A 24,136-nucleotide genomic window follows, 5' to 3' on the forward strand; every position below is an offset into this window, starting at 1 on the left:
TGTGTGCTCCTCAGGGACAAGTGACTGCCACACTGTTAGGGAGGGGATGTCTGCTTAGATTTGGGTATTCATGACACTGTTCCCTAAGACTGGAGAAACACTTCCTTTTCTTGATTGGTGACTAATAGGAACAGCTCAAGCTTCCTGAACAGGATTTTAAATGTTCCCTAAGTTCCACAGCTTGGTCTTCTCCCTTTCTGTCCCATGTACTCCCTTCCGGTCCTTCTACTCCCTAAAGCACCCTTCTGCTTAAAGCATCTCTTCTTAGTCAGTTCTGTTTTCCGCTGAGCTGTGCTTCCTGGAAGAAGGCCTTCACAGATGCCACACTGGGTTTCCTGCCCATCCATTAACCCCTAGCTCAGCTCCATCATGATTTACAACACTCAGTGAGCTTGCTTTCCACAGCCCTGACCCCACCCCAGACCATGAATTCCCTGAGGGTGGGAACTTGAAACAGTTTAGAAAGAGAAAAGCGTTATTTCTTTGCAATCTGAGAGGGTCCAGCCAAGGCCAGTTGCTCCATTGCTCTACCTGAGGCGAGGCAGAGCATCATGGGAACCATGGGGCAGAGCAGAGCCACTCACTACCTCAGGACACAGTGAGAGGAGAAAGGGTAGGGCATTGAGTGCACCCCCCTGAATGAATGGATGTCAGAGCCCCCAGGATCCGGTCATGACCCCAAAGTCCGCCCGCGGGCAGCCTGACCCCAGCACATGACCACACGGGAAACACATCACATTCACACCATGGCAGAGTCAGTGTCTGAGTTTCCAGCTCACCCGATGAACCCGGAGATTGACGGTGACAGTGATACTGCTTCTGTGTCTGTGACTGTGTCAGAAAGGCTCATCTCTGCAAGGGATGCGGTCTCGTAATCACCATATTTGTGCTTCCCACATACATATACTAATCGTGACATTTTTACTCGAGTATACTTGATTAGTCATTGATGTTTTTATACTAATCTTAGAGCACAATTTTCATTCCTAATTTTTCCCGTTATTTTTAGAGAAGAAATTTTTGTGACAGTCGTCTTCTACATATCAGAAGCCTCTTGTCTCTGTCACTGAATGCAAAAGAAGTCTCATCCCCTTTAATTCTTTGCTTCAGACTCTTTTTTTTTCTCCTCCTCCAAATATTTTCATATTCTAACTACAAACCAGAGTCAAACATCACAGGTCCCAGATGAGCAAGGCAAAGTGATCTATGAGGCATGGCCTCTGTCCTCAAGCAGCTTGTAGAGAGATGAGAGACAAGCTCTCTCCTGTCTGTCCCGTGCTCCCCCAGACTGCTCCTCATGATCAAGACCTGCCCTTTCTTCTCTTTTAAATCCATGCCTGCTCTGCCGCTCTGCCGAGAGCCTTCAGCGCCCTCCTTCTGCAGGATTCCTTAGCCTTCCCCATGCACCCCCAGGACCTCGCAGCTTCCAGGGCTGTCTGGCCATCACAGAATGTGCTCCATGGCACCCCCTAGCGGCCAAAGACTTACACACTAGATATAGCGGTTGATTGCATGTCCTGTGCGCCATGCACCAGCGTGTGGTCTGAACTGGGTCTGGCACTGAACTTCACCTTGTGTATTCGTACTACACTTAAAACAATGCAGTCAGGAGGCACATGCTTCCTTTGCTTCAGTTTTCCTTTGCTTCAGTTGGAGGAAGACACTTTGTAAAAAGAAGGCTATGTGCACCCTCGCCCCCCACCCCCCGCATGGTTTCCAGGCCCCTCCTTCTCTATCCCCTTCCTTCTTCCTCTGCCTTCAGATCCAGCTCAGATCTGATCTTTGCCAGAAGGTTCCAAGACTGGCTGCCATCCCCGAGCTGGGTCCCGTGGCATCTTCTCTCCTATCAGCTACTACTGTGTACCTGGTCATTGACTTACTGGAAAGACCTTCACCTCAACTCAAACATGCTTTTCTCCATCTTATCTTGTGATAGGTGTCAACTCTTTCCAAGTCTACATGGCGTATAAGGACCTGTACCAGATGTCCGACAGCCAGGTAAGCCCTGCTGTTAGCTTCTCCTTTTCACCAGTACAGGCTAGAGCTGGCTGTGATGAGCAGGGGGATGAGGAGGTGGGGAACATTTACATCCTGGGCTCAGGTCTCCCTCTCAGTACTAAGTGCAACGTGACCATTGCCCATCCTCTACTTTTGTTCCTCCCTAAAAAGAGATGAGAGTTTGGAGCTGGGGTCCTTGGTGGGGTGTCCCTCACATAGCTCTCCGGCATTCTCTGGGCAGCTGCTTGGAGCTCATTGCAGACATTCAGGAGTTGCCTTCTGAATATGCATGTACTTGCTGCAGGCAGAGCATTGGAGTTCCCTTTGGGAGTCAGGGGAGGCTGGGGACCAGTGCACACTGGCTCTGCAGAGGCCAGCTGTGCCCTTCAGATGGATGCAAGGCACTGAGGAATTCAGTCTGTTTTCTCATCAGAAGGATATCAGCTCTCTGGCCCAAGGTACAAGGAGCTGAAGAAGACACCGCTGTGTGTTTCCAAGGGTGGGCTTTCTGCTCGCACCCACCCTCCCTCCATCATCAGATCCCCTCTTCCTCCTAGAGAAAACTGTGGACCCAGTGCCAGCTTGCCATACCTGCTGCTTGCTGGGAAGCTGGGAACATCTTTCCCAGCATCTCTAGACTTGGGACTTTCACTCTCTCCACCCTTCCAGAGGTTGTCAGAGTGCTGAGTGCTTTAATACCAATGAAATCCAAGGATGGTTAGGAATTGCTCTTTGGCTATTACTGCAGAATTGGGCCAATGGTGGCCTTTCCATGTCCGGTCCTCCAAAGAAGCACCTTGAAGTAGATAACAGCTTACTTAGCATCCTTGAGGCCTTTGGTGCAGACACCCAGGGTATCTAGAAGCAGGAAGTTGGTTGGGTGCATGAAAGTGGCAGTATGTACATATGTGTGAAATTATGGCTGCTGCTTCCTGCCTCTGACCCCCCACCCCACCTGCACGCATGAGTCTCAGAAGAAAGACAAAGAGGATGGAGGCGTTGTACTGGGACCATGAGCCTCTGATTAAATCAGTTTGGCCCCACCCAGTCTCCTGCCTCTCGATCTGGAAGATGGTGACCCATGGGGTCTGCAGAGGCTGCCAGAGTGGGCAGAGGAACAGTCTTTTAAAGACACGGACTGCTGCACCTTGATTTCTCACCAGCCCCATTTCTCCTCTTCAGCTGTACGAAGCCTTCACCTTCCTCAAAGGCCTGGGAGCTGTGATCTTAGTCCATGCAGAAAATGGAGACTTGATAGCTCAGGTGAGTGGTCAAGGTTCTCCTTCCTACCATAAAGGGACCCCCTTACAAAGTAGACTGTAAAGAAGGGTGCATGCTCTATTAGTGAGATGGGTAAACAGGGAAGGGAGGAACTGATCACTGGGGTTCATATCACATGTGACGATAAGAGACATTCCCTTGTGTGCAGTACACCTACTGGCAAGACATACAGCTTCTGGAATCTGTTTTTCCTTCTGTGTTGTGAGGTTTCTGTGCAAAACTGTTATGCAAGTAGGGAGGGGTGAGGGGTGCCATGTGCACGCAGCTTCTTTATATGTGAATTCTGAAGATTTTGCTCATTCTCATAGTACATAGTCAGCACTTAACCAACTGAGGCTGCTTGTATTAGTCAGGGCTCTCTGGATAGAATGATGGCATACTCACACCTACCTATCCATACACACACACACACACACACACATTTACACAATATTTTATCATGTGAGTGGACTAGATGTCACGGTCCACCTAGTTCAACGGTGGCTGTCTACCAAGGGAAAGCTCGAGACTCCAGTAGTTGTTCAGTCCATGAGACTGCCTGTCTCAAATGATCCTGAGTCTATGCTGGAATCTCAGACAGACTCTCCTACCAGTGAAGGAATGGACAAAACCTTCCTTCTTCTGTGTTCTTTATATAGGCTGCCACCAGAAGGTGTGGCCCAGATTATAGGTTGGTCTTCCCCCTTTAGATGATTTAACAGAGAAAAATTCCTCATAAGTATATACCCAGCTTCTTGGGTTTTAGTTAATTCCAGATTAGTCAAGTTGTCAACCAAAAATAGCCACCTTCTAGAAAGGCTTATTTTTGGTCTCCGTTCTGGAGATCACCAAGTGTGATATTGGCCTCTGTTGGGCTTCTGAGGGTGAATACCGACAGCTTCATACATGGCTGCAAACTGGAAGAGAGTTGACAGGAGAGCACGAGGGAGAGAGGCAGAGGACAGTGGTGGCTTGCCTGGTGACATCCTGCATAAGGGGTAACTAATCCCCTCCCCAGAAAGAAAGAAGTATAGTTTAGGCTCATAGTTCTGGAGATCCAAGAGTGGTACCAGGCTCTGAGGCTCTTCTGGTGAGGGTCCAGGCAGGTGTGGGGAAAACTCAGGAAGAAAACCAGGTTTGTGCAGATGTCTGGGTGTGTGAAACACAGGGGAGGCATTGTAAAAATCACTCTTGTCAGAACGAGTGCTGTCTGAGATGAAAACCCATCCCACAGGAAAGCGTCAGTATCTCTTGGTGCCTGTCAGCCTCTTACAGGCTTTCTCATCTCCTAGCACCCCCACACAGGGTGGGGGGAGAGGAAGACAAGTCACCACTGAGTTTTGAGGAGACAAGCCCTGTCTTGTGCTTCCTTTCACTGGTTTCTGGAGTTCTAGAACAACACAGGTGCTGCTGTGGCCGAGCAGAGGATGGGTGTGGACCAGTGGAGGGGAGGGTTGGTAAAGTGGTAAGAACAGCTGGTCACCCTCAGTCCACTGACTGGCCTGTGGGAACGTCCTGGCCTCCTCTTCCTCATGTCAGGCAGGGGTGGGGAGAGAGACTCTCACAGCTCATTGGTGATTGTCTCCTAGGAACAAAAACGGATCCTGGAGATGGGCATCACGGGTCCCGAGGGTCACGCCCTGAGTAGACCTGAGGAGGTAAGACTCCCAACTCTGCGATCTCTAGTTGCCAAGTGCTTGTTCCAGAACCCTTCAGCTGAAGCAGAACAGTTGCTCCCAGCCCCTCCCGCTTCTCTCTGCTCTGTCCTCTCCACTCCTCTCCACTCCTCCACTCCTCTCCCTTTCCCCTCCTCCTTCCCAGGGCTCTGGAGGATAAAAGTCAGTCAGAGGGGCTACAAAGGCTTCGTCTATTCCGGGGTCCAGGAGCATCACCCCTGGGCCCTGCACACACTCTTGTGTCCTGACTCAGGGGCAGGGAACTTCACTGAGGACTTGGTATCTGGGTGACAGGTGATAGGGTCAGAAGCATTCCCTAGTGTCCTTGTCAAACCATTGCTTCTATGGGGCCATGCCTGAGGCCTTGACAGACTGTAAATTATGAACGAAGAATAGCAGTCACAGTGCCTGCTTTGGCTTGCTGCCCCTGAGAGCGTGGACGGACGCTCTAGAGGGGCTGAGATGAAGTGAATCAGGTTCAGTGAGTGAATGAGAAAGCAATGTCAGTTATGGGTGTGCCCTGATGTCAGGGGGACAGTCATTGGCCATGACCGTGTGTGCCTTTTGATGCGGCAGTGTGCTCTAACACAGCCTGTCCAGTGTTTCTAAGCAAGCCCAGGGCACCATTCCGTCTCCAACCCTCCACCAGATTCGTCTGAACTTTTCTCACTTTCCCTCAGTCTTACTCTCCTCCTTTTAAGTGGAAGGTTTCACGTTTGAGGACACTTAAGGCGACTGGAAGGACATGGCTGTCCCCTCCCTCCTGTGACCTTTGTATTTCCTATGTCCCCAGCTGGAGGCTGAAGCCGTGTTTCGGGCTATTGCCATCGCAGGCCGGATCAATTGCCCCGTGTATATCACGAAGGTCATGAGTAAGAGCGCTGCGGACATCATCGCGTTGGCCAGGAAGAAAGGCAGGTGGTGCTTGTCCTCTCGAGGGATGACGGAGGGATGCCCACGTTTACTCTAGAGCAGAGGTCTCCCAGGAGCTGGTAGTCCATGACCTCTATGGTTATAAGGGGTGATGTGGGGTTCACAGTACAGAGCTGGCTTTAGATTTGACTGCTAGTGTGCCCGCCATCAGAGACCTCTTCAAATCCCCGAAAAGCTCCGAACCTCACTTCTTCATTAGTGATGTTCATCCCTGCTTCCAGGGACCAGATGAGACCACTTGGCTCTTTGCTGGCTTTAGTGACTTTCTCTGGGCTTCACACAAGCTGATGGTTAGTCAGGAATGGCCTGGAGGTCCTCCTGCATTCTCTCTCCCTTTTCCGGGTGGGGGGGGGGAAGGGACTACCCCCTGGACTCTCCACCTGGCTTGCCCCTCTCCTGGACTCTGTCCAGTACTCACACTGGGCATGTATGTTCGGGGTTACCACACACTGAGGGAAGAGAGCCAGTTGTAGGTTGGGATGAAGGAAGGCATTGTCCCAGCGTCAATAGTACAGGGACAGCAGTAGTTGGATATAAATGCATGCTGGCCTAGGTCAGCTGTCCTTATTGGACACAGAATTGGTGTTCACAGTAAGGGGTACTTCGTGGTACTACCCTTGAGGAAGATGTCAGGCTATTGGCTTCTAGTCAGTCTCCTCTGCCCGAGACCCTCCCTTTGTGTCAGCATGGACACTATTGGCTATAACCACAGCCCTTATGTTTGCCTCTTCAAGGTCCCCTCGTCTTCGGTGAGCCCATAGCTGCCAGCCTGGGGACTGATGGCACCCACTACTGGAGCAAGAATTGGGCAAAGGCAGCTGCGTTTGTGACCTCCCCTCCCCTGAGTCCAGACCCCACCACTCCTGACTACTTGACCTCCTTGCTGGCCTGGTGAGAGCCCTGGGGACGGGGATTTAGGGCTGGGGTTGGGGTTAGAGTCCACAGCTGAAAACCACAGGCTGGTTAGGCACCCTACAGAAGGAAGGCTTGGGGTCTGTGCTCAGAAAACAATACTATAGAAATTCTTCCTGGACCCAAGGGTATGTTCCCCCAGTGACTGTTCCCATTAATTGGCCATCTCCTCCCACCACTTTGGTATTGCTTATGTACCCACTGTGTTCTAGACAGTTAGGTGTGGTTGGTAGCCTCCAGGGCTAGGAATGAGAGACCAGGATTCAAATCCTGCCTTTGCCACATACTGGTCCTGTCATCTTGGGCTTTTCACAGCATGTGTAATGGCTCCCTGTCCCACCCAGCTTGCTCCTTGGCCCCATGCACAGAACCTGTTCGCACAGGGCTAGTTGCGGCTCAGGGCCGATAAGAGGGAGTTCACTGAGCAGCTACTGTCACTGGGAAAGTCTAGTGTTTTTCTCATAGTGGAGCACAGCCACTGCCATCCCTTCCATCAGCCAGCATGAGAGGAGGGCTGTGTAAGACCACACAGTGAGCTAAAGACAGGCTGTCCTGGAGAGGGTGGAGGGCTGAATGAAGCTCTGTGGAGGATACAAGTAGGGGCTGAACTTGGGGGTAAGACAGGACTTCCCGATATAAGGAACCGTGTGCATGAACAAGGAGACTCTGGGATGAGCACCATGTGGAAATCTTTGTCCCCACATGATACAGACACTTTTGCTGGTGAACTCAGGGTCCCACTCAGCACCCAAGCCCATAACTTGTAAATGTCTGACACTTTGACAAAACTACAAAAAGAATCCTCATCTCCCCAGGATCTCCTGTCCCACTGCCTTGGCCAGCTCAGAGAAAAGCAGGAACATGACCATAGTCCATAGAAACTTACGATGTCTTGCCCCATTGGTCATGACCACTCTGGCTCAGTGTGCTGGCACCTCTTGTCTCCACAGAACCCTGTTTCCAAGATGCCATCCCTAGTCACTGTCCATGGTGCTTAGCACTTTAGCTATCCTTGGGACCAAATAGAACACCTCCATGATTTCTCCTCCCAAAGTGGAGCCCAGAGGGCAGAGCATATCCTGGACCCCACTCCTTGACTAGACTATCACCTGGCCTCTCTCCAGGCTGACTCCCTCTGCCCAGCTTAACAGTCTGGGGCTGACAATGACACCTCCAAGAAAGCACCGTGTCTCATGGCCTTGGTGCTTGTTCCACACGCTGCCTGGCACTTTCTCATGGCGTCTCTCAGTTGGTATTTACTGCTTCCCGACCTTGGCTGGAAGCTTTCTTCTTGGAGAGATAACTTCTGGTTGTCAGATTTACAATGGCAGTTTAGCTCATCTGGAGCACTCCTGTCCCTACCTGCTGTGGTCTTGTTTCTATACCCACCATGCCATGGTCTGCTGGCAATCACTATGGCTTCACAACATTCTAAGCACAGAGCATGTATATGATGTGGGTTTGCTAAACATGTAAGTACAGACAATCCTAAACAGGACAGTTCTTAGGCGTGTGTCTGGCAGCTAAGTGACTTATGTATCCTAACACTATAAAGTAGAGGACAGCCTCAGCTTGCATTTGCAAGCCCCAAGTCACAATCCTATCCTCACTGATTCTAGGCTCCAGGTTTGGACTCTGGATGCATCCGATGGTCCCTGCTTCCAAACTCTCTAGAGACCAAATGACAAACCCAGAGATCTGTTTCCCTCGGCTATTACCCACAAAGAGTGTTTGTTCTATGAGCCCAGCACAGAAGCCCCAGCTGCCACAGGCCAGCAACCTCACTCTAAGAGACACATGTCAGTATGTGTGACTCTCCTGTGACATGCAGAGATGTCAGGCTTGAGTTATAGATGGGAGACTTCTGACATATAGGACACACAGCAAGCTTTGAGTTGATAGATTGACTTTGGATGACTGATTGTATTATTCTCTATTGCAATAGGGCTGGGAACATAGCTCATGGGTAGGGCACTTGCCTAGCATGTGTTAGATCCTGGGTTCAATTCTAAACACCAGAAAAAAGCATTCAGATACAATTCCTGATGCCCAGTGCCTTCTTTAAAACCTCCATTAGCCCCACTGGGACTTGAAGTAGCACTCCTGTGCTGAGTGACCCATGCCAGAGACTGCTGTTCACAGTGAGTTTAACTCCACCTTCTTTCTGCTCTTGCCAGTGGAGACTTGCAGGTCACAGGTAGTGGCCACTGTCCCTACAGTACCGCCCAGAAAGCTGTCGGCAAGGACAACTTCACTCTGATCCCCGAGGGCGTCAATGGTATAGAGGAGCGGATGACTGTTGTCTGGGACAAGGCAGTGGTAAGTCTACCCCGCCTCTTTCCTGGAAGAGTCTAGATGTACCCTGCCTGGCCCACCCAGGACAATGGGATGGGCTCCAGAGTCTCAAATCTTCCTTTCTTACCTGAAGGTATAGATGGGAACAGAGGGCTCCTGGGAAACCAGCCCCAGGCTGTGGAGTCCTTGCCTCCTGATGTGATATGAATGAAGGATGGAAAGCGGCTGGTGGGCGGAAGAGGGCTTTAGCTTGCTGGAGATGGCTCTGTAGATTGTGTGTCTACCGTCATGTGCGCATGTGTAAGCATGGGTGCACACGTGTCACGGTCGGTGCCTTGTGTGACATCCAGAGGACAGCCTCTGGGAGTCAGCTCTCTCCTCCTGCCAGGTGCCAGGAATTGAACTCCTGCCTCAGGTTTGGTGGGAGGCAATCTTGCCAGTCCCAACCTTATTTACTTATTTATTTGAAATTACTATTATTGTGTTGGGCGTGTTTTGGCTGCATGTATGTTTGTTCACTACATATGTGACTGGTACCCTTGGAGGCCAGAAGAAGGTCCTGGAGACCTTGGAATTGAAATTATGAACTGTTGTGAGCTCACAGGTGGGTGCTGGTATGGAATCTGGGTTCTTCAGAAAAAAAAAAAAACAAAACAGTGCTCTTAACCACTGAGCTGTCTCTCCAGCTTCTCCCACCTAACTTTTTGAGACGGGTCCCTCTCTGGCCTAGAGCTTACCGAGTAGGTATGTGGCTGGCTGGCCCTAGCCCCAGGGACCTTTCTATCTTTACTTCCCAATGCTAAGATCACAGGTGTGTGTTGCTGTGCCTGGTGTTTTCCATCAGTTCTGGACCTTGAACTCGGGCCCTCCTGCTTATGTGGCAAACGCTTTATAGACTGAGCTATCTCTTGGGTTCAGTTTTTGCTTTTTATAAACCTTGGGCCGAGAATGGTGGCTCGTGTGCAGGTCTCAGCAGGTCTCTAAGGTTCCTTTTAGCCTGCTCTGATCAGTCTCTTAATGAAGCCTGGTTTCCATCTGTGAGGACCCCACTGGAAGGCCCAGGTCTGTACCCATCTCTTCTTCTCCTCAATGTCTGGGTCTTGATTTTTAGGCTACTGGCAAGATGGATGAGAATCAGTTTGTAGCCGTCACCAGCACCAACGCAGCCAAGATCTTCAACCTGTACCCCAGGAAAGGTCGGATTGCTGTGGGCTCTGATGCTGATGTAGTCATCTGGGATCCGGACAAGATGAAGACCATAACAGCCAAAAGCCATAAATCAGTAAGTCCCAGCTCATCCACAAGACTCTTTCCTTGGGTGGGTGATTTTTCCTTTGGGTTATTTCAGAAGCTTCTGGTTAAAAGTGATGCCAGGACTTCCCAAATCTGCCATGTGTCTCCATTAGCCACTCACACTTATATTGGAGAGATTCCAAGAAGGTCCTTTGACCTGGCTAAGCCAGGCTGCGGTTGTGGTCTTACAAACACGCTCTCCTCCCTCTGCCTCTCCCTGGCTGTGCATACAGGGCAGATACATCTATTCCTGGCCATGTGTTCCCTGGAAGAGCAGCCTGTGCTCTAACCCCTTGTAGCCATCACTCCAGGCTCCAGCTTACCTTTTAAAAATAACAGCTTTGAATAGAAATTGCAGCACAAAATTTGGAATCTGCAGGAAAAATTGTTGTCCTGTTTGTGATAGGCTACAGAAAAAAAATAACCAAAATTGACTGTATAGTCCCCCTGCCAACACACACACACACACACACACACACACACACACACACACACACCATGGTATGAGATACAAAGTTCAGGGCGAGGATTGGGGATTGGGGTTGGAGATCTGCCACTCACCGAAGGAAGGGTAGGTTCTTTGCAAGTGGGGAGACTCTGAGCCTAATGAATAGAGAGGAGCGCAGAAACAGTTGTGCAGTAATGCTTGTACAGATGTACGTGTTGCTGGGAGAATAGACCCGCTCTTGCTCCCAGCTGCAATTCAGAGCACTGAGAGGGCAAGTGCAGAGACTCCAGGGTGTATTGTGTGCCCCTAGATGCTGTTACAGCAACAGGGAGACTCACAGTGTTGCCAACTCTGGAATCTAGTGTTACCTCTTTGAGGGATGGAGATGGCATGATCACACCTGTGGACCACACGCACAGTGTGTTTTAGCAAAAGCATCAAACAGATGACATGATCACACCTGTGGACCACACGCACAGTGTGTTTTAGCAAAAGCATCAAACAGATGACATGATCACACCTGTGGACCACACGCACAGTGTGTTTTAGCAAAAGCATCAAACAGATGGGATGTTGGGAAGGGGGTAGATGGGTGGTAGCCCAAGTGCATGATGGGACTCAGGTCAACAGCTGAAGAACTTTAAAAGAGTTCTCAGACTTCATCTCCTGCTGAGGCTGTCTGGGTCAGGAGTCGAAGAAAGACTCTCATGGTGTGCAGACAGCACTTGGGTGCGGGACAGTCACAAACAGGAAGGTACTCAGCTCCATCGGAGGTAGAGAAGCTTTTCTTCTAGATACTCTTCCAACCACTTGGTTGTTTTCAACCACGCATGACCCACTGTTGCAATAATTGATTAAAAAAGTAAACGTGATTGAAAAGAATAGGTGAAAAGCCATTGGAGGGTGGCGGTTGGCTGATGGTATTGACTGTCCTCTTCATGTGTCACAAGCCAAGTGCAGGATTTTAGAGGTTCTGTTTTACTTTTTTCTTTTGCTGTTTTTAAGATTTTATTTTTACTTATTTATTATTTATTAAAATTTATTTATTATGTATACAGTGCTCTGCCTGCATATATGCCTGCACACCAGAAAAAAGGCACCAGATCTTATTACAGAAGGTTGTGAGCCACCATGTGGTTGCTGGGATTTGAACTCAGGACTTCTGGAAGAGCAGCCGGTACTCTTAACCTCTGAGCCATCTCTTCAGACCCTTTATTTTCTTTTTTAACTATATGTACATGTGTGTGTTTAACTTGGGATATGGAGGTCAGAGAACGTATTGAGGGAGTCAGTTCTTTCCTTCCACCAAACTGGTCCCAAAGCCCGACCTCAGGTCATCAGACTTGGCAGCAAACGCATCCCTTCCCACTGAGCCATCACGCAGGCTGTTGTCTCCCCGGCTGATGAGACAGTGGCAGCACGAATTTGCCCTGTGCACATATTGTAAGTGGGCAATGTTCCTCACCTTCCCCCAGCAGGGCAGCCTGGGCCCAGTCCTTGGGATGTGATTTGATGGTATACTCCAAGTGTTTTAGGAAGCCCATCCTTTGACCTTTAGTTTAGGAAATTCTCCCCTGAAAAAGATAATGTCACGGAAATGTACGTTACGGCCAGAATGTCCACAGTGCTTGTCCACAGAGGAGACGGCTCCCATTCTAGAGGCCCAGGGTAAGGGCTAACAGTCGGTCCCAGCAGGTGCTGTGCACAGTGGGCTATTACAGAGAAGAAGTCACTGACAATGCTCATAATGGAACAGTACTTTGTGTGTGCCATGCGGGTGCAAGGGAAGCCTTGGGTGTGGTGCAGAAGTAAATCTGGGCTTCTTGCGTTCACAGACTGTGGAGTACAACATCTTTGAGGGCATGGAGTGCCACGGCTCGCCTCTGGTGGTCATCAGCCAGGGCAAGATTGTTTTTGAGGATGGGAACATCAGTGTCAGCAAGGGCATGGGCCGTTTCATTCCTCGAAAGCCATTCCCAGAGCACCTCTACCAGCGCGTGAGGATCAGGAACAAGGTGAGCACCTGCGTGCAGGACCCTTGCGCTGTACCATCCCCTTCTTGGGGAGCTGAAGGCCACTTCATCCCCTCTTTCCTGAGCACAGTTGATGAACACGGCTGCATGTACCCCTGTTTGTTCTTCTGAGAAGTGGGCTTGTATCTCAGGCTCAGGTGATCAGACAAGGTCAGGGGGGGTTGCTGGGCTTTGAAGGCTGTGTTGGGAGAGGTGCCCATGGGCTACACAGAGTTCTGTCCTGAAACATTTTGGAGGATCCACACATGGCCTGCTGGAGGGCCTCATTAGATTAGAACCTGATTCTCAGGGTCAAGAAAGACTTCCTGGGTACCCAGCCATCACAGTGAGAATATGCACAGCCCAGCATCCTTGAGGGCTGGCTCCCTCCTGACCTCCCTAGCCCTCTCATCCTCCCCTCCTGCCAGATCTGTATCTACCATCTCCAAGGTCTTGAGACTCAGCCTTGGAAGGCTCCAGCCAAGCACAGAGCAGGCACTGTCCTTGTCTGACTCAGAGAAGGGAATTTTGGACTCCTTACTGTGGCTGTTCTCCCTGTCTGTGACTCTCCTGTCACCATATAAACTTTTTACTCACATGACACATGCCAGAAGGGCCAGCTGTGTATGTTGCATGTGTATCTCTGTTTCTTGTGTGCAGTTTGAATGCATGCTTATGTGTCCACTTTGTGTACTGTACATGTGTACTCATCACATGCATTGCACACATATGCACACATACCCATTGTGTATAATGTGCTTTCATGCATGTGTGTACATTTGTTCATTGCTTGCATTATACATGTATGCATATGTGTGTTCTTATTGTGTACTGTGCACACACGTATGTATGCATTAACTTATCCATTGTGTATATTATACATGTATGCATGTGTGTGAGTATGTGCCCATTGAGTGTGCTGTTCATACATGTATGTTCATTGTATGTACTGAACATGTATGCATACATACAGGTGTGTGCCTTGTATATCGGGATGTGCATACACATGTATGCACAATTTACACGGTGCATGTGGGTTCGTGTGTGTGCTCCCATCCTCGTACTTCAATGGCAGCACTACTGAGACAGGAAAGGCAGACACCGTCTCCCAGCCCTAGGCCCCACAGAGTTGCCCTTATCTGTCAGCCGTCCCTCTGCCTCTGCTACAAGGTCAGCACCAGAGAGGCACACGTCACAGGCTCTGTGCATCAGGTGCGAAGACTAAGTTTGGGGAGGGGCAGAGTGACCTGGGGTCTTGGGTACCAGAATGGTTGGGATGCCCGCTCCTCACCAAGGCCTGTCAGCATGCTGGACTGTAGCACTTCCATCCACTCTGCAACTGAGGCCCATGGAGAATAGTTAACTGCCATTGAGGAAATACCTGGCCCAATGCTAAGACAGCTTACATCAGTGGGACAGGCTGCTGTACTTAGGGTTCCCTGCTCTCATCCCTGGGAAGTGGGCAGGAGCCAGGCTGGGAATGGGCATAGAATCTGCCGTTAGCCACTCTGAGCCCAGGGTAAGGGTGGTGACTGAAGGAGGCCGTGGGAAGCAAGATGGCAGGGGCTGAGGAAGGGGCACAAGTTACTGGAGGCCTTGGTAATCAGAAAACAGGGCCCTGGGACAGGAGAGTGGTACAGGTCAAGGCAGTCCCTGCCAACTTTGGGGGAGGGGCCTGGATTTGGGGTCAGGGAATGGTTCCTTGCCACCACTAGCCCCTAGAGGGCCTTGTATGGTGCCATGGATGAATTCTGTTCTCCGGCCTGAGGTTCTCTGTGCTGTGCGAGATCTCCAGTGCCCCATGGGTCCCGTCTCCGCTATGGGCTGTGTGGGCTCTGGCTGACAGCTTCTCTGTCTCTGGATGGGGATGGCTTTCCCTGTTGAGGTCATCACTGAGGAGTTCCTTGACTCCTCTGCCCTCCCTGCCTTCTCCTCACTCTCTTCTTTAACAAGCCACCTGCCCTCAATTCCCTGTGTACTTCTGTAAAGATGGGAAAACTGGCCCCCTGAACACTGTAGTCTGAGGAGCTGCAGAGGAGGGATGGCAGGGAAAGTGTCTGTGTAGAAATGGCTTGAGGTCCCTCAGCGTGAATCTCTGTGTGCATGCATGTGAACAGATGTGCTCATCTCTGAAGCATATGCATGCATGTAAATGTATAGCCGTGTTGCACTACAGCACATGTCTGTGTGTACTCATTTGCTTGTGTGAGCATATGTGATGTACAGCAAGATGGCCTCAGGCCCCCTGCTGGCAGGACAGAGGCACAGACACATGTTAATCTGACCCCTTCCCTCTTTCTGTTTAGGTGTTCGGGTTGCACGGTGTTTCCAGGGGAATGTACGACGGCCCTGTGTACGAGGTGCCAGCTACACCCAAACATGCCGCTCCTGCTCCTTCTGCCAAATCTTCACCTTCCAAACACCAGCCCCCACCTATCAGAAACCTCCACCAGTCCAACTTCAGCTTATCAGGTAATCTCATGGTAGCCAGGCTCCTGTGGAAAGGGGCCCATGGCCTCAGGCATAAGTGGAGAAGGCGGGAAGGCCAGGGGCACGCTCCTTTGCTGTGCACTGAGCCACAGCATAGGCAAATGTTTCTAGGTACAGCACAGCATGTTGATTTTTGACCTGGCACTCGTCAGCCCTGGGTTTAAGCATGCCAGGGAATGTTACCACTCTCATACCGTAAAGCTAAGTGTGGAACCCAAGGATGGGTGTGAGGCAGGGGTCCTGTCATTTGCTGGGTACATGCTCTGTGCCTGGCCCTCAGCAGACCCCGCACCCCCAGGCTTAGGAAGCACAATCTGGATTTTATGTCATCCCTACATGGTGGTGCTGTGTTTCTGGTATTGTTTGAAGTTTTGCAAAATACAGTTTCAAAGTACCAGGATTACATGTACTTGCAACTCTATCAGATGACCACAGGAGGGAGCATCACACACACACACACACACACACACACACACACACACACAGAGAGAGAGAGAGAGAGAGAGAGAGAGAGAGAGAGAGAGAGAGAGAGAGAGAGCAGTGCACAGTCCTTGAAATGATCCCAGTTGTTAGAGCCAGTGTAGGGTCCTAGGATTTGATGACGAGTGAGGTACAGCTGGACAGCTTCAGATGAGTTGCGAAGCCTGCTGAATTTCACAGTTCAAAGGCTATGATATTGCAGTCAATGGATTTTTAAGATGCAACCATTTGAAACATGAACATGAGCTCATGAGCTCTGTAAAAACAGGTAGTGGGCTAAAGTAGGTCAGTGGGTCATACCAACAAAGGTGTGTGCTAGCAACAGAGTGGGGCAGTAGCAGAGAGAAGGATGGAATTTCACTTTAAATTGTTGGAGGACTAGAGGTACTCTGCAGCGAGAATGCAGTGGATCTTGGGTCAGGGGACCCCGGGACACCACTCTTTCCACAATCCTTTCTTGGAATAGTCATCTGAGTGCAATTCTGGTGTTAAAGGTGGCTGACGTTGTTGCGCAAAGAGACCCCACACACAACCCTAGCATCTTGTCTGGTGTGCACAGAGGGCTGCCTTCTATGCTGTGAGGAGTCCTGGAGACAGTAGCATCTCACAACCAGTTTGCAGACTGGCTCTCTAGTCCCATCAGGCAACTAAACACTGTAGATCTACTGTTAGATGTGAATAGAAAATCTTTAGAATAAAGATAGCCATGTAATAACAAGCCTGTGTTAAGGCCCTCCTTCTCTCTGAAGCCCATGGTGTTGCTCTCGGGGCCTCACAGACATTTACCAAGGGTCACTATTGCTGCCAGTGACATGGCTGGTTTTCCTACATTGCTGTCAAGTTCACCCTTGTCCAGTTCCGAGTCAGGACAGTGCTACAGTACATAGGTGCAGTATGCTAGTGTTAACTGCTACTCTCATGGTAGTCACCCAGCAGACCTGGTGTGGCGGGCTATGTGGCGGGAGCAGAATGACAGGCTGCATCCTGAGTTAGCAGGAAGACAGATGGCTGCCAGTGAGATGGCAGGGAGAACAAGATCTGCACTCTAAGGCTCACCTAGAGTGGCTCACCTCAGTGGCTCACCTAGCCAGACCCTGTACAGTCAAGGTCAAAAGAGAAGACAGTCCACAAGCAGACACAGGTCACCAGAGCAAGGGACACTGTCAAAGGAAGGCGGGCTTTGGGGACAAGGCAGTGTGGGCATGAGTCCTATCTTCTCAATCTAATGTCTGTGTCCTTAGGGCATTCAGCCTGAGCTTCAACTCCCTTAGCTTTGAATTGTGGGTAAAACACATATCCATCATAGCATTGTGTGTTCTCAGCACAAACCAGTGCCCCAAGACTGCCTGCACACAGTAGGAACTCACTCTGCAGGAGTCAGAGACCTGGGAGGGCTGGCAGGTACCCAGGGGAGATCAGGCAGGTCTACAGGTCAGGGAGGCTTCCCTGAGTGAACCTGGACAGGGTCTTGAAGGTGGATTAGAGTGATGAGCATTTCAAGATGGGGTGCAATACCCACAAAGGTGGGGAGGGCAGAGGCTGGGCATCGGCACACCAAGGTCTTATCCCACACACTATTGGCCTTCTGTCTCTTTCAGGTGCCCAGATAGACGACAACAATCCAAGGCGTACAGGCCACCGCATTGTGGCTCCCCCTGGTGGCCGCTCTAACATCACCAGCCTCGGTTGACCTCAGATGAGCCAGAGAACGCAAGAGTGAAGGATTCTGGGAAAATGTCCATTCCTTTTCCTGTCTGTGTTTTTGAAGCCCACAGTTTTAGTTGGTACTGATGGAGGGGAGACTGAGTGATGCTCTTTCCTCCTCTGTTTAGGAAGAAGTGGTACTAGTGTGGTGTGTTTGCCTGGAAGTTCCTTGCCCACAGTGTGTGTTCACACAGACTCCACCTCAGAGCATGGTGTCTCCATTTTCCCTTCCTAGTGATGATCCCCAGGTGTAGCATTGTCCTATACCATCCCCTCCATTGCTCCACGCCCCTCTGAGTGATGGTTCCTTTGCGCCCTGTAGCTGTTCTAGGATAGGATGCATGTTAGTAAGTTACGTATGCAAGTCTGAGCGCGGCTGACGGACATCGCCGAGGACCGACATAAACACGATGCCAAGACCTTAGCCCCCAGGGGAGACTCCCAAACTCTTAAAAATGAAGGCTCTTCCCTGAGAGTCTTCACTGGGAAGAAGTCGTCCCCATCCCCACCCTGACTGAGACCTGTGAATATGAAGAATGGCAGGGAAGCCTTCCACCTGGTCATAGAGCTCCATCACCCATGTCCCGCGTCAGCAACCCGGTCCCTGTACCTGGCCATGGTGTCTTTCTGGTCTGTGTGTTCTTCCAACCAGCCTTGGGCTTTGGGCCCAGCCAGGCTCGCACCCAGAAAGGGGTGTCCTGACACCCCCCGCCTCAGGCCTGAGGATAGGGGGGTAACAGCTCTGCCAGGCTGCCTGAGTCCCTGTTCCTCCGAGGAGGTCAGGGGGCAATCAGATTTTTACAGTTTTGTACAGTTTTCCTTTGTATTCACTTCCATTTTTACTTAATAACTGACTTGTTGGTGGCTCTTATTTCTGAATTCAAAGCTTGTGAAAAAAAAATAAAGAAATTAAATTGCCCGTTGACCTGACTGGGTGTTTTTGTTTGGGTGGATTAAAGGTCTAGCAGTCATCCCGACTCTGTGATGACCAAGTACTGGGGACACTGTGGATGACAGGTGGGAGGGAACGATTAGCACATGCCTTGGGAGAGATGGGTCAAGACCCTGGATCAATAGGTAGGCCTCTGGGATATGCGCTGACTGACAGCTCAGCTCACAGCCAGGGCTGCATAGGAACTGGGTCACTAAGGACAGAAGTTCTCAGTGACTCTCCATGTTGCTCCCCAGAGTAGAGGACCCAGAAGATGCTGTACCTTTCTATAAGGAGCCACACTGCCCTCCAACCAAGTCAGCTTGGGTTTAAAGAACCCCAAGGATCCCCAAGTGAAGGGCACCCTTGCAAATCGAGGTTACCATCTTTCTCCACAGTTCCACAGAGGCCCCGTAGGAAAGGACATGGGGCTAGACCAACTTGGCTTCTGGGGAAAGATCCTTATTTGTGGTGTCTATTCCCATGAGGGAAAAACATTGCAGGACTCTATGAGAGGCTAGGACCTCTTGGAATTTGCTGTGGATCTCCTGGGCACCCAAACAGTCTTTTCTTCATGCCCAGCTACTGACTTCAAAATCCCTGCCAGGCCGTGCTCAAGGTCTGCTGGAAATGAGGTTCTGTTCCCCCCCCCCCAACTTTGGGGCTGTGTACCAACTCTGTAGAAAGCCAGAATCTGACCATCTCTTGCCTCCTGAGGAGCTGTGGTCTCCAATGATGACCTGGGAATGAAGTCATGTGGGCAGGTACTGGACAAGGGCTTCTCCTAGGCCAGCCATCCCCTTCTGTAGTATCCCTAACTCCCCTCTGAGCTGCCTTCCCATGTGTGGTCTCCGGAATGCAGGAGAGGTCCTGGCTTTAACGGTATCAAGGAGTCATGGAGAGAAGTTGAGGCTTGGCAGCATATGGCTGGGTTAGAGTCTTTGAAGAAAGCTTTAAAGAGGCTATTAGTGAAGGCGCAGCCCAGATGCAGACAAGACCCTGGCATTTCAGAGATGCCAGTACCACGGAACAACCACCAGAGACAGTAGCATGTGTGGAGTGGAGTCAGCCTGAGCCTAGGAGATCAGGGTGTGGGCTGTAGTTAGAGCCAGAGAAGTGGAGCTGTACAGGCTCTTCCCAATCCACAGGATTGTGAATGGGTTCTGAACGTCTGAACTGTTTACATTGTTGCTCTTTGGTTTGTTTTGTTCTGATTGTGACTGCCCTGGTTCTCTTTGGAGTAAAGAAGTATTTAGCTTGGGTTTTTCTTTTTTTGAGTCTTTCCTTTCCTTTTTCTTTTTAAAAACAGGAGTCCATAGTTAAGAGACATTGGAATGTTAGAGACTTCAGATACTTTCCAAAGAGACTTTGGAAACTTTTTATTTAATTAAAATTAATTTTATATTCTGACCAGAGCCTCCCTCTGTTCTCTCCTTCTATTCCCTCCCTCACTTCCCCCCACCTCCCTCTATCCATCCTTTTTTTGCATTCACTCATAAAGAGGTGGACTTCCCCTGGGCATCAGCAAAGCATGGCACATCAAGCTGCCATAAGACCAAGCACCTCCCCCTGTACTCAGACTGGGCAAGGCAATCCAGCATGAGGAATAGGTTTTCCAGAGCCAGCCAAAGCACCAGGGACAGCCCTGCTCCCATTGCCAGGAGTCCCACAAGCAGACCAAGCTATTCAACTGTCACATACATGCAGAGGGTCTAGGTGAGTCCCATGCAAACTCCCTGGTTGTTGATTCAGACTCTGTGAGTTTCCATGAACCAGGCTAGCCATTTCTGTGGGTTTTCTTGCAATATCCCTGATGCCTTCTCCTTGTTCCGGGCTCCTCCCTCTCCTCAGCAGGACTTGGGATATTTTAAAGAGACTAAACCTTCCAAGTGGATTTTAGGGGCGGGAACTTTTGAAGATATACTGCTTTATGTCATGATTCTAATATTGACGTGGCATCTTGTATGCAAATGAGAATGGAAAGGTTGAAGCTGAGTGGCAATGTGTTATCGTGCCAAGTTGACAACATGTGTGTCAATGACAATGTGTTCATGTGTCGAGCTGACAAGGGATCAGTTGTACTGGCTGGCTGTGTTTGTCTCTTTGTTTTTCCAATCTGGATACCAGCTTGAGTCATCCAAGAAGGGGGATCTCAATTAGGAAATGCCTCCATAAGACTGGACTAGAGGCAAATCTGTAGGGCGTTTTCTTGGTGACTGATGTGGACAGGCCCAGCCTAGTGTGGGTGAGACAACCCCTGGGCAGGCGGTCCTGAATGCTATGAAAAAGCAGGCAGAGCAAGCCCTGAGGAGCAAACCAGTAAGCAGTGAGCCACGGAGTGTCCCTCCAAGGTCTCTGCTTCAGTTCTTGCCTGCAGGTTCCTGCCCTCAGCGACAGACCGTGACACAGAGTGTAAGATGAAACAAACCCTTTCCTCCCCAGGTTGCTTTGGACCATCATGTTTTATCACACAATAGAAACCCTAAGAGACTCAGTTACCAGCCAGTCTTGGTGCTGGAGGAGGTGAGGGACATCATTTGTCTTTGTCACATTCACACCCTTAAACCAGAGGACTTAGGTGACAATAGGGGGATTCCCATGCAAGCAGTGTTGTAGAATTCTGCAGGAAAGAAACCATAGCTTTTCCATATATTCGGGTGACATGCTTCGTGAAAGCCACCAGAGGGCACTGTAGACTCACGCTGAGAACACCAGTCTGTGCAGACAAGGTTGGTTTGGTTAAAAGGATGATTACAGGGGGAGTGAGTGTCCCAGTCCTTAAAGCACGGGGAACTGCAAGCCAGGTAGCCTCTCTTAATTGGTCAGTTGGCCAGTGAGAGGCCTGGCCAAAAAACAAACAAACAAAGGTGGATAGAACTTGAGAAGCCATATGGGAGGATGTCCTCTGGTCTCCAAATGTACACACACACACACACACATACACGCACACACATACACAAAGTATACACACAATGCATACACATGCTTTCCATGAGGGCCACCTTTCTAACTAGCCAGTTCTAGTTCATATTTTAAGAAACTAAAATCCCCGAAAGTTCAGAAGATCCCTGAGAGGGGTTACTGGGTCACAGAAGCCAGCGTGTTCTAGAAATCTATGGCACTGTTGAGCTTTGCAGTGTTGGGCTTGCCCAGGGGAGGCACACATTGACCTATCACTGAGAAATACCAGAGATGAACAGTTGGGTAGACTTCAGGGTTGCTGACCATCGCTCTACAATGCACAGGAAAGACTCAGTCCCCACAGGCCTGAAACAGCAAAAACAACTCAACTCCTGGGCTAGAGGTTTTTTATTCGGAATGAGTCAGGGATGGCTCATGTGCAAGGAGGAGCAGGAGCAGGGGAATGGTAGAGGGAAGAAGAAGGAAGGCTGGATGCTGCATCAGCCGAGCCCACAGGAAGTGCCTGGCCTCAGGCATCACTCGCAGGCACACTGATGTCTCTAGGCAAGAGTGTGAAGCAGTGTTTTCATGTGTGCCAGTGCTCATCTCAAATGCACCAGTGTGTGCCATTCATAGCCTCCTGGTTACACGTGGGTCTGGGTCTGACATGAGAGACTCCATCTTTGGCATCAATAGCTTTCACACCCAAGCAAAGAGTGATCACACCCAAAATGTTGACAGTCATGATTGGGGATACCTGATGGTGAAAGAGATTGTCCCCTGAGTGGGAAAGACCTCTGACCTGGGGGGCAAGTGGGGCTGGTTTGGAAGCTTATGGAAGTCCTTCTCATCCCTCTGGAGGAGCAGGTGACCTGGGGACCTCTCCTCAAGGGAGGGACTGCTGGCTGCTGGAAGATTTCCCTCCTCAGTGAAGCCTGAGGGTAGAGATATTCTCCTATGTCCTCCATGCCCAAGGAGGAGATCTCGTCGTATGTGACAGGCACGGGTGGTCGGTCCCCAAGCTCCAAACAGTTCAGAACAGGCCTATAAATTTGAAACTCCATGGCTGTGTCAAGGACACAGGCTCTGAGACTCTGACACCCTTGAGTAACCAGGTCCCAGGACTCCTGAACCAAAATAGCTACCAAGAGCAAAAGTTGGCTGGTCCTGGTTGGGACATTGGCAGGACATGACAATGGAGCAATGGGGGTGAAACAATGACTTTGGGGTCAGACAACACCAGTAATACTGAGACCCTGGCAGGTAGGACTCTGTGGAGATGCTGGGAACCAAGGGCCATTGGGTAGCACCAGGACACCGTGAGGCTGGAGGGCAGGAGTAGAGGGCGCTCCCGAGAGAGGAAGCAGTCAGGGAAAGTGCACCAGGGCAGAAGCCGAGGTTCTCCAAGGCCTGTCTCCACCACCTCCGGTCATCCCAGGCACTTGGTGGTCATGCCATTTCCACTTTCTAAAGTAGGTGGCATTCCCTCTTTCAAGATCAGCCTTCAACTCATGGCCCAATCTGAACCACAAGGCTGCAGCCACAGAGGAAGCGAGGCGCACAGTAGGTCCATCTCAGCAGGGTTCCAGCTACAGATTGCTTCTTCTCTGCATCATCTTTCTCGAGTTCTCTCCATCACCAGCGTCGCTGTCCTGCTGACCCAGCCTTCTGCTGCTGTGGACACAGATGGGACGTGAATGCTGCCCTGTGGATGCAGGACCATCCAGCCGGAAGAAGAGAAACTTCCGGGGATGGACACAATGTGCAAAAACCCAGCAGAAGCCACCCAGCACCAGAGGAGAATGGAGACACTGGCTCAGCTGACCCAGCAGCCCCAGAGCTGATTCACCAGCGATGATTCCCAGCAATGCAGACAACTCCTGTTATGGTCCCTCCTTGTCCATCATTCTCAATTTTATTACCAGCATTTCCTGGGCCTCACAGGAGTACTCCGAGAAGGGTCACTCACTCTCAGACTTCAGACAATTGACAGAAGTCAGGAGAAAGGCAGTGGGCTGGGATCCTTCTCACCTGAGTGGTCCTGTGGTATGGTCCGCCTGCAAAGGGTGATCACTGTTGGGCGGCCCCAGGTCCTCTCTCTCCCGAGGTGGGGGCTTCTTTCTTTTGGTCCTTACCGGCTTCTCTGTAGAAGACAGACAGGCCCAGGATGACTCTGTGACTTTAGGTGGTGCTTCCTGCCTCCACGATTTGTAAGCAACCCTGGTGGGCAGGTGGACTTCGTACCCATTGTGCTCACATCACTGCTAAGCAAGTTGAACATCCTGAAGCGGAACATCCCCACACCCCACAGCCTCCTCTTGACAGAGCTGGGATGGAATTGGGTGCACCAGGCTCTGTTTCTGCTTCACCCACAGCATCCAGGATCCAGGAGACAGGAATGGGAGAGGGCAGAGTGCAGGTGTTGGCCAGAACATGTGTGTGCAACACTCGTGAACCACTCCCATCACCAGATGACATCAGCTTGGGATGCTGCTGATGTATCTCTGGCAGGGGAAGAGGTGTCATCTCTCCATTTGACAGATGGGAAAACAGAGATGAGAATAAGATGAGGTCAGAGAGGAGTAGAGCCAGGAACCGGCATAATGGGATGCTAGAGAACCAGGGTCTCTGTTATGTCCTGATGTGCAGAGAGCAGGGAAGTCCAGAGAAGCTGTGCAGGGCCCCCAAGGCTACACAGCTGATTAATGGTGGCTGTGGACTGGCATCCACATCTAAGCTCTATAGCTGTAGATGGGCATCCACTTTTCTGAGCTCAGAGCCCTTCCCGCTGCAGCAGCACAGT

General features: G+C 50.5%; 2 protein-coding genes across 4 annotated transcripts in view; one reads left to right on the forward strand and one right to left on the reverse strand.

The window, feature by feature from the left end:
• The window catches only part of Crmp1 (collapsin response mediator protein 1), a 53,794-nt gene extending 35,370 nt beyond the window's left edge, over positions 1-18,424 (forward strand). For both annotated transcript variants that reach the window (XM_041636544.1, XM_041636545.1), the window contains exons 5-14: positions 1,937-1,998; positions 3,181-3,261; positions 4,848-4,916; positions 5,728-5,848; positions 6,602-6,758; positions 8,957-9,098; positions 10,186-10,356; positions 12,651-12,830; positions 15,134-15,299; positions 17,396-18,424. In XM_041636544.1, the coding sequence (XP_041492478.1) occupies positions 1,937-1,998; positions 3,181-3,261; positions 4,848-4,916; positions 5,728-5,848; positions 6,602-6,758; positions 8,957-9,098; positions 10,186-10,356; positions 12,651-12,830; positions 15,134-15,299; positions 17,396-17,487 (1,241 nt within the window). In that variant the 3' untranslated portion in view covers positions 17,488-18,424. The remainder of the gene's footprint in view (positions 1-1,936; positions 1,999-3,180; positions 3,262-4,847; positions 4,917-5,727; positions 5,849-6,601; positions 6,759-8,956; positions 9,099-10,185; positions 10,357-12,650; positions 12,831-15,133; positions 15,300-17,395) is intronic.
• A 3,309-nt stretch (positions 18,425-21,733) lies between these two features.
• The window catches only part of Evc (EvC ciliary complex subunit 1), a 37,525-nt gene continuing 35,122 nt past the window's right edge, over positions 21,734-24,136 (reverse strand). For both annotated transcript variants that reach the window (XM_041636447.1, XM_041636448.1), the window contains 2 exons: positions 23,365-23,476; positions 21,734-23,007 (listed from right to left, as the gene is read on the reverse strand). In XM_041636447.1, coding sequence (XP_041492381.1) covers positions 22,923-23,007; positions 23,365-23,476 — 197 coding nt within the window. In that variant the 3' untranslated portion in view covers positions 21,734-22,922. The remainder of the gene's footprint in view (positions 23,008-23,364; positions 23,477-24,136) is intronic.

This window comes from Microtus oregoni, unplaced genomic scaffold (assembly GCF_018167655.1).
Source record: "Microtus oregoni isolate MIOR12 unplaced genomic scaffold, Mior012 000049F_ref0000343, whole genome shotgun sequence".
In the NCBI taxonomy this organism is placed as follows: Eukaryota; Metazoa; Chordata; class Mammalia; order Rodentia; family Cricetidae; genus Microtus; species Microtus oregoni.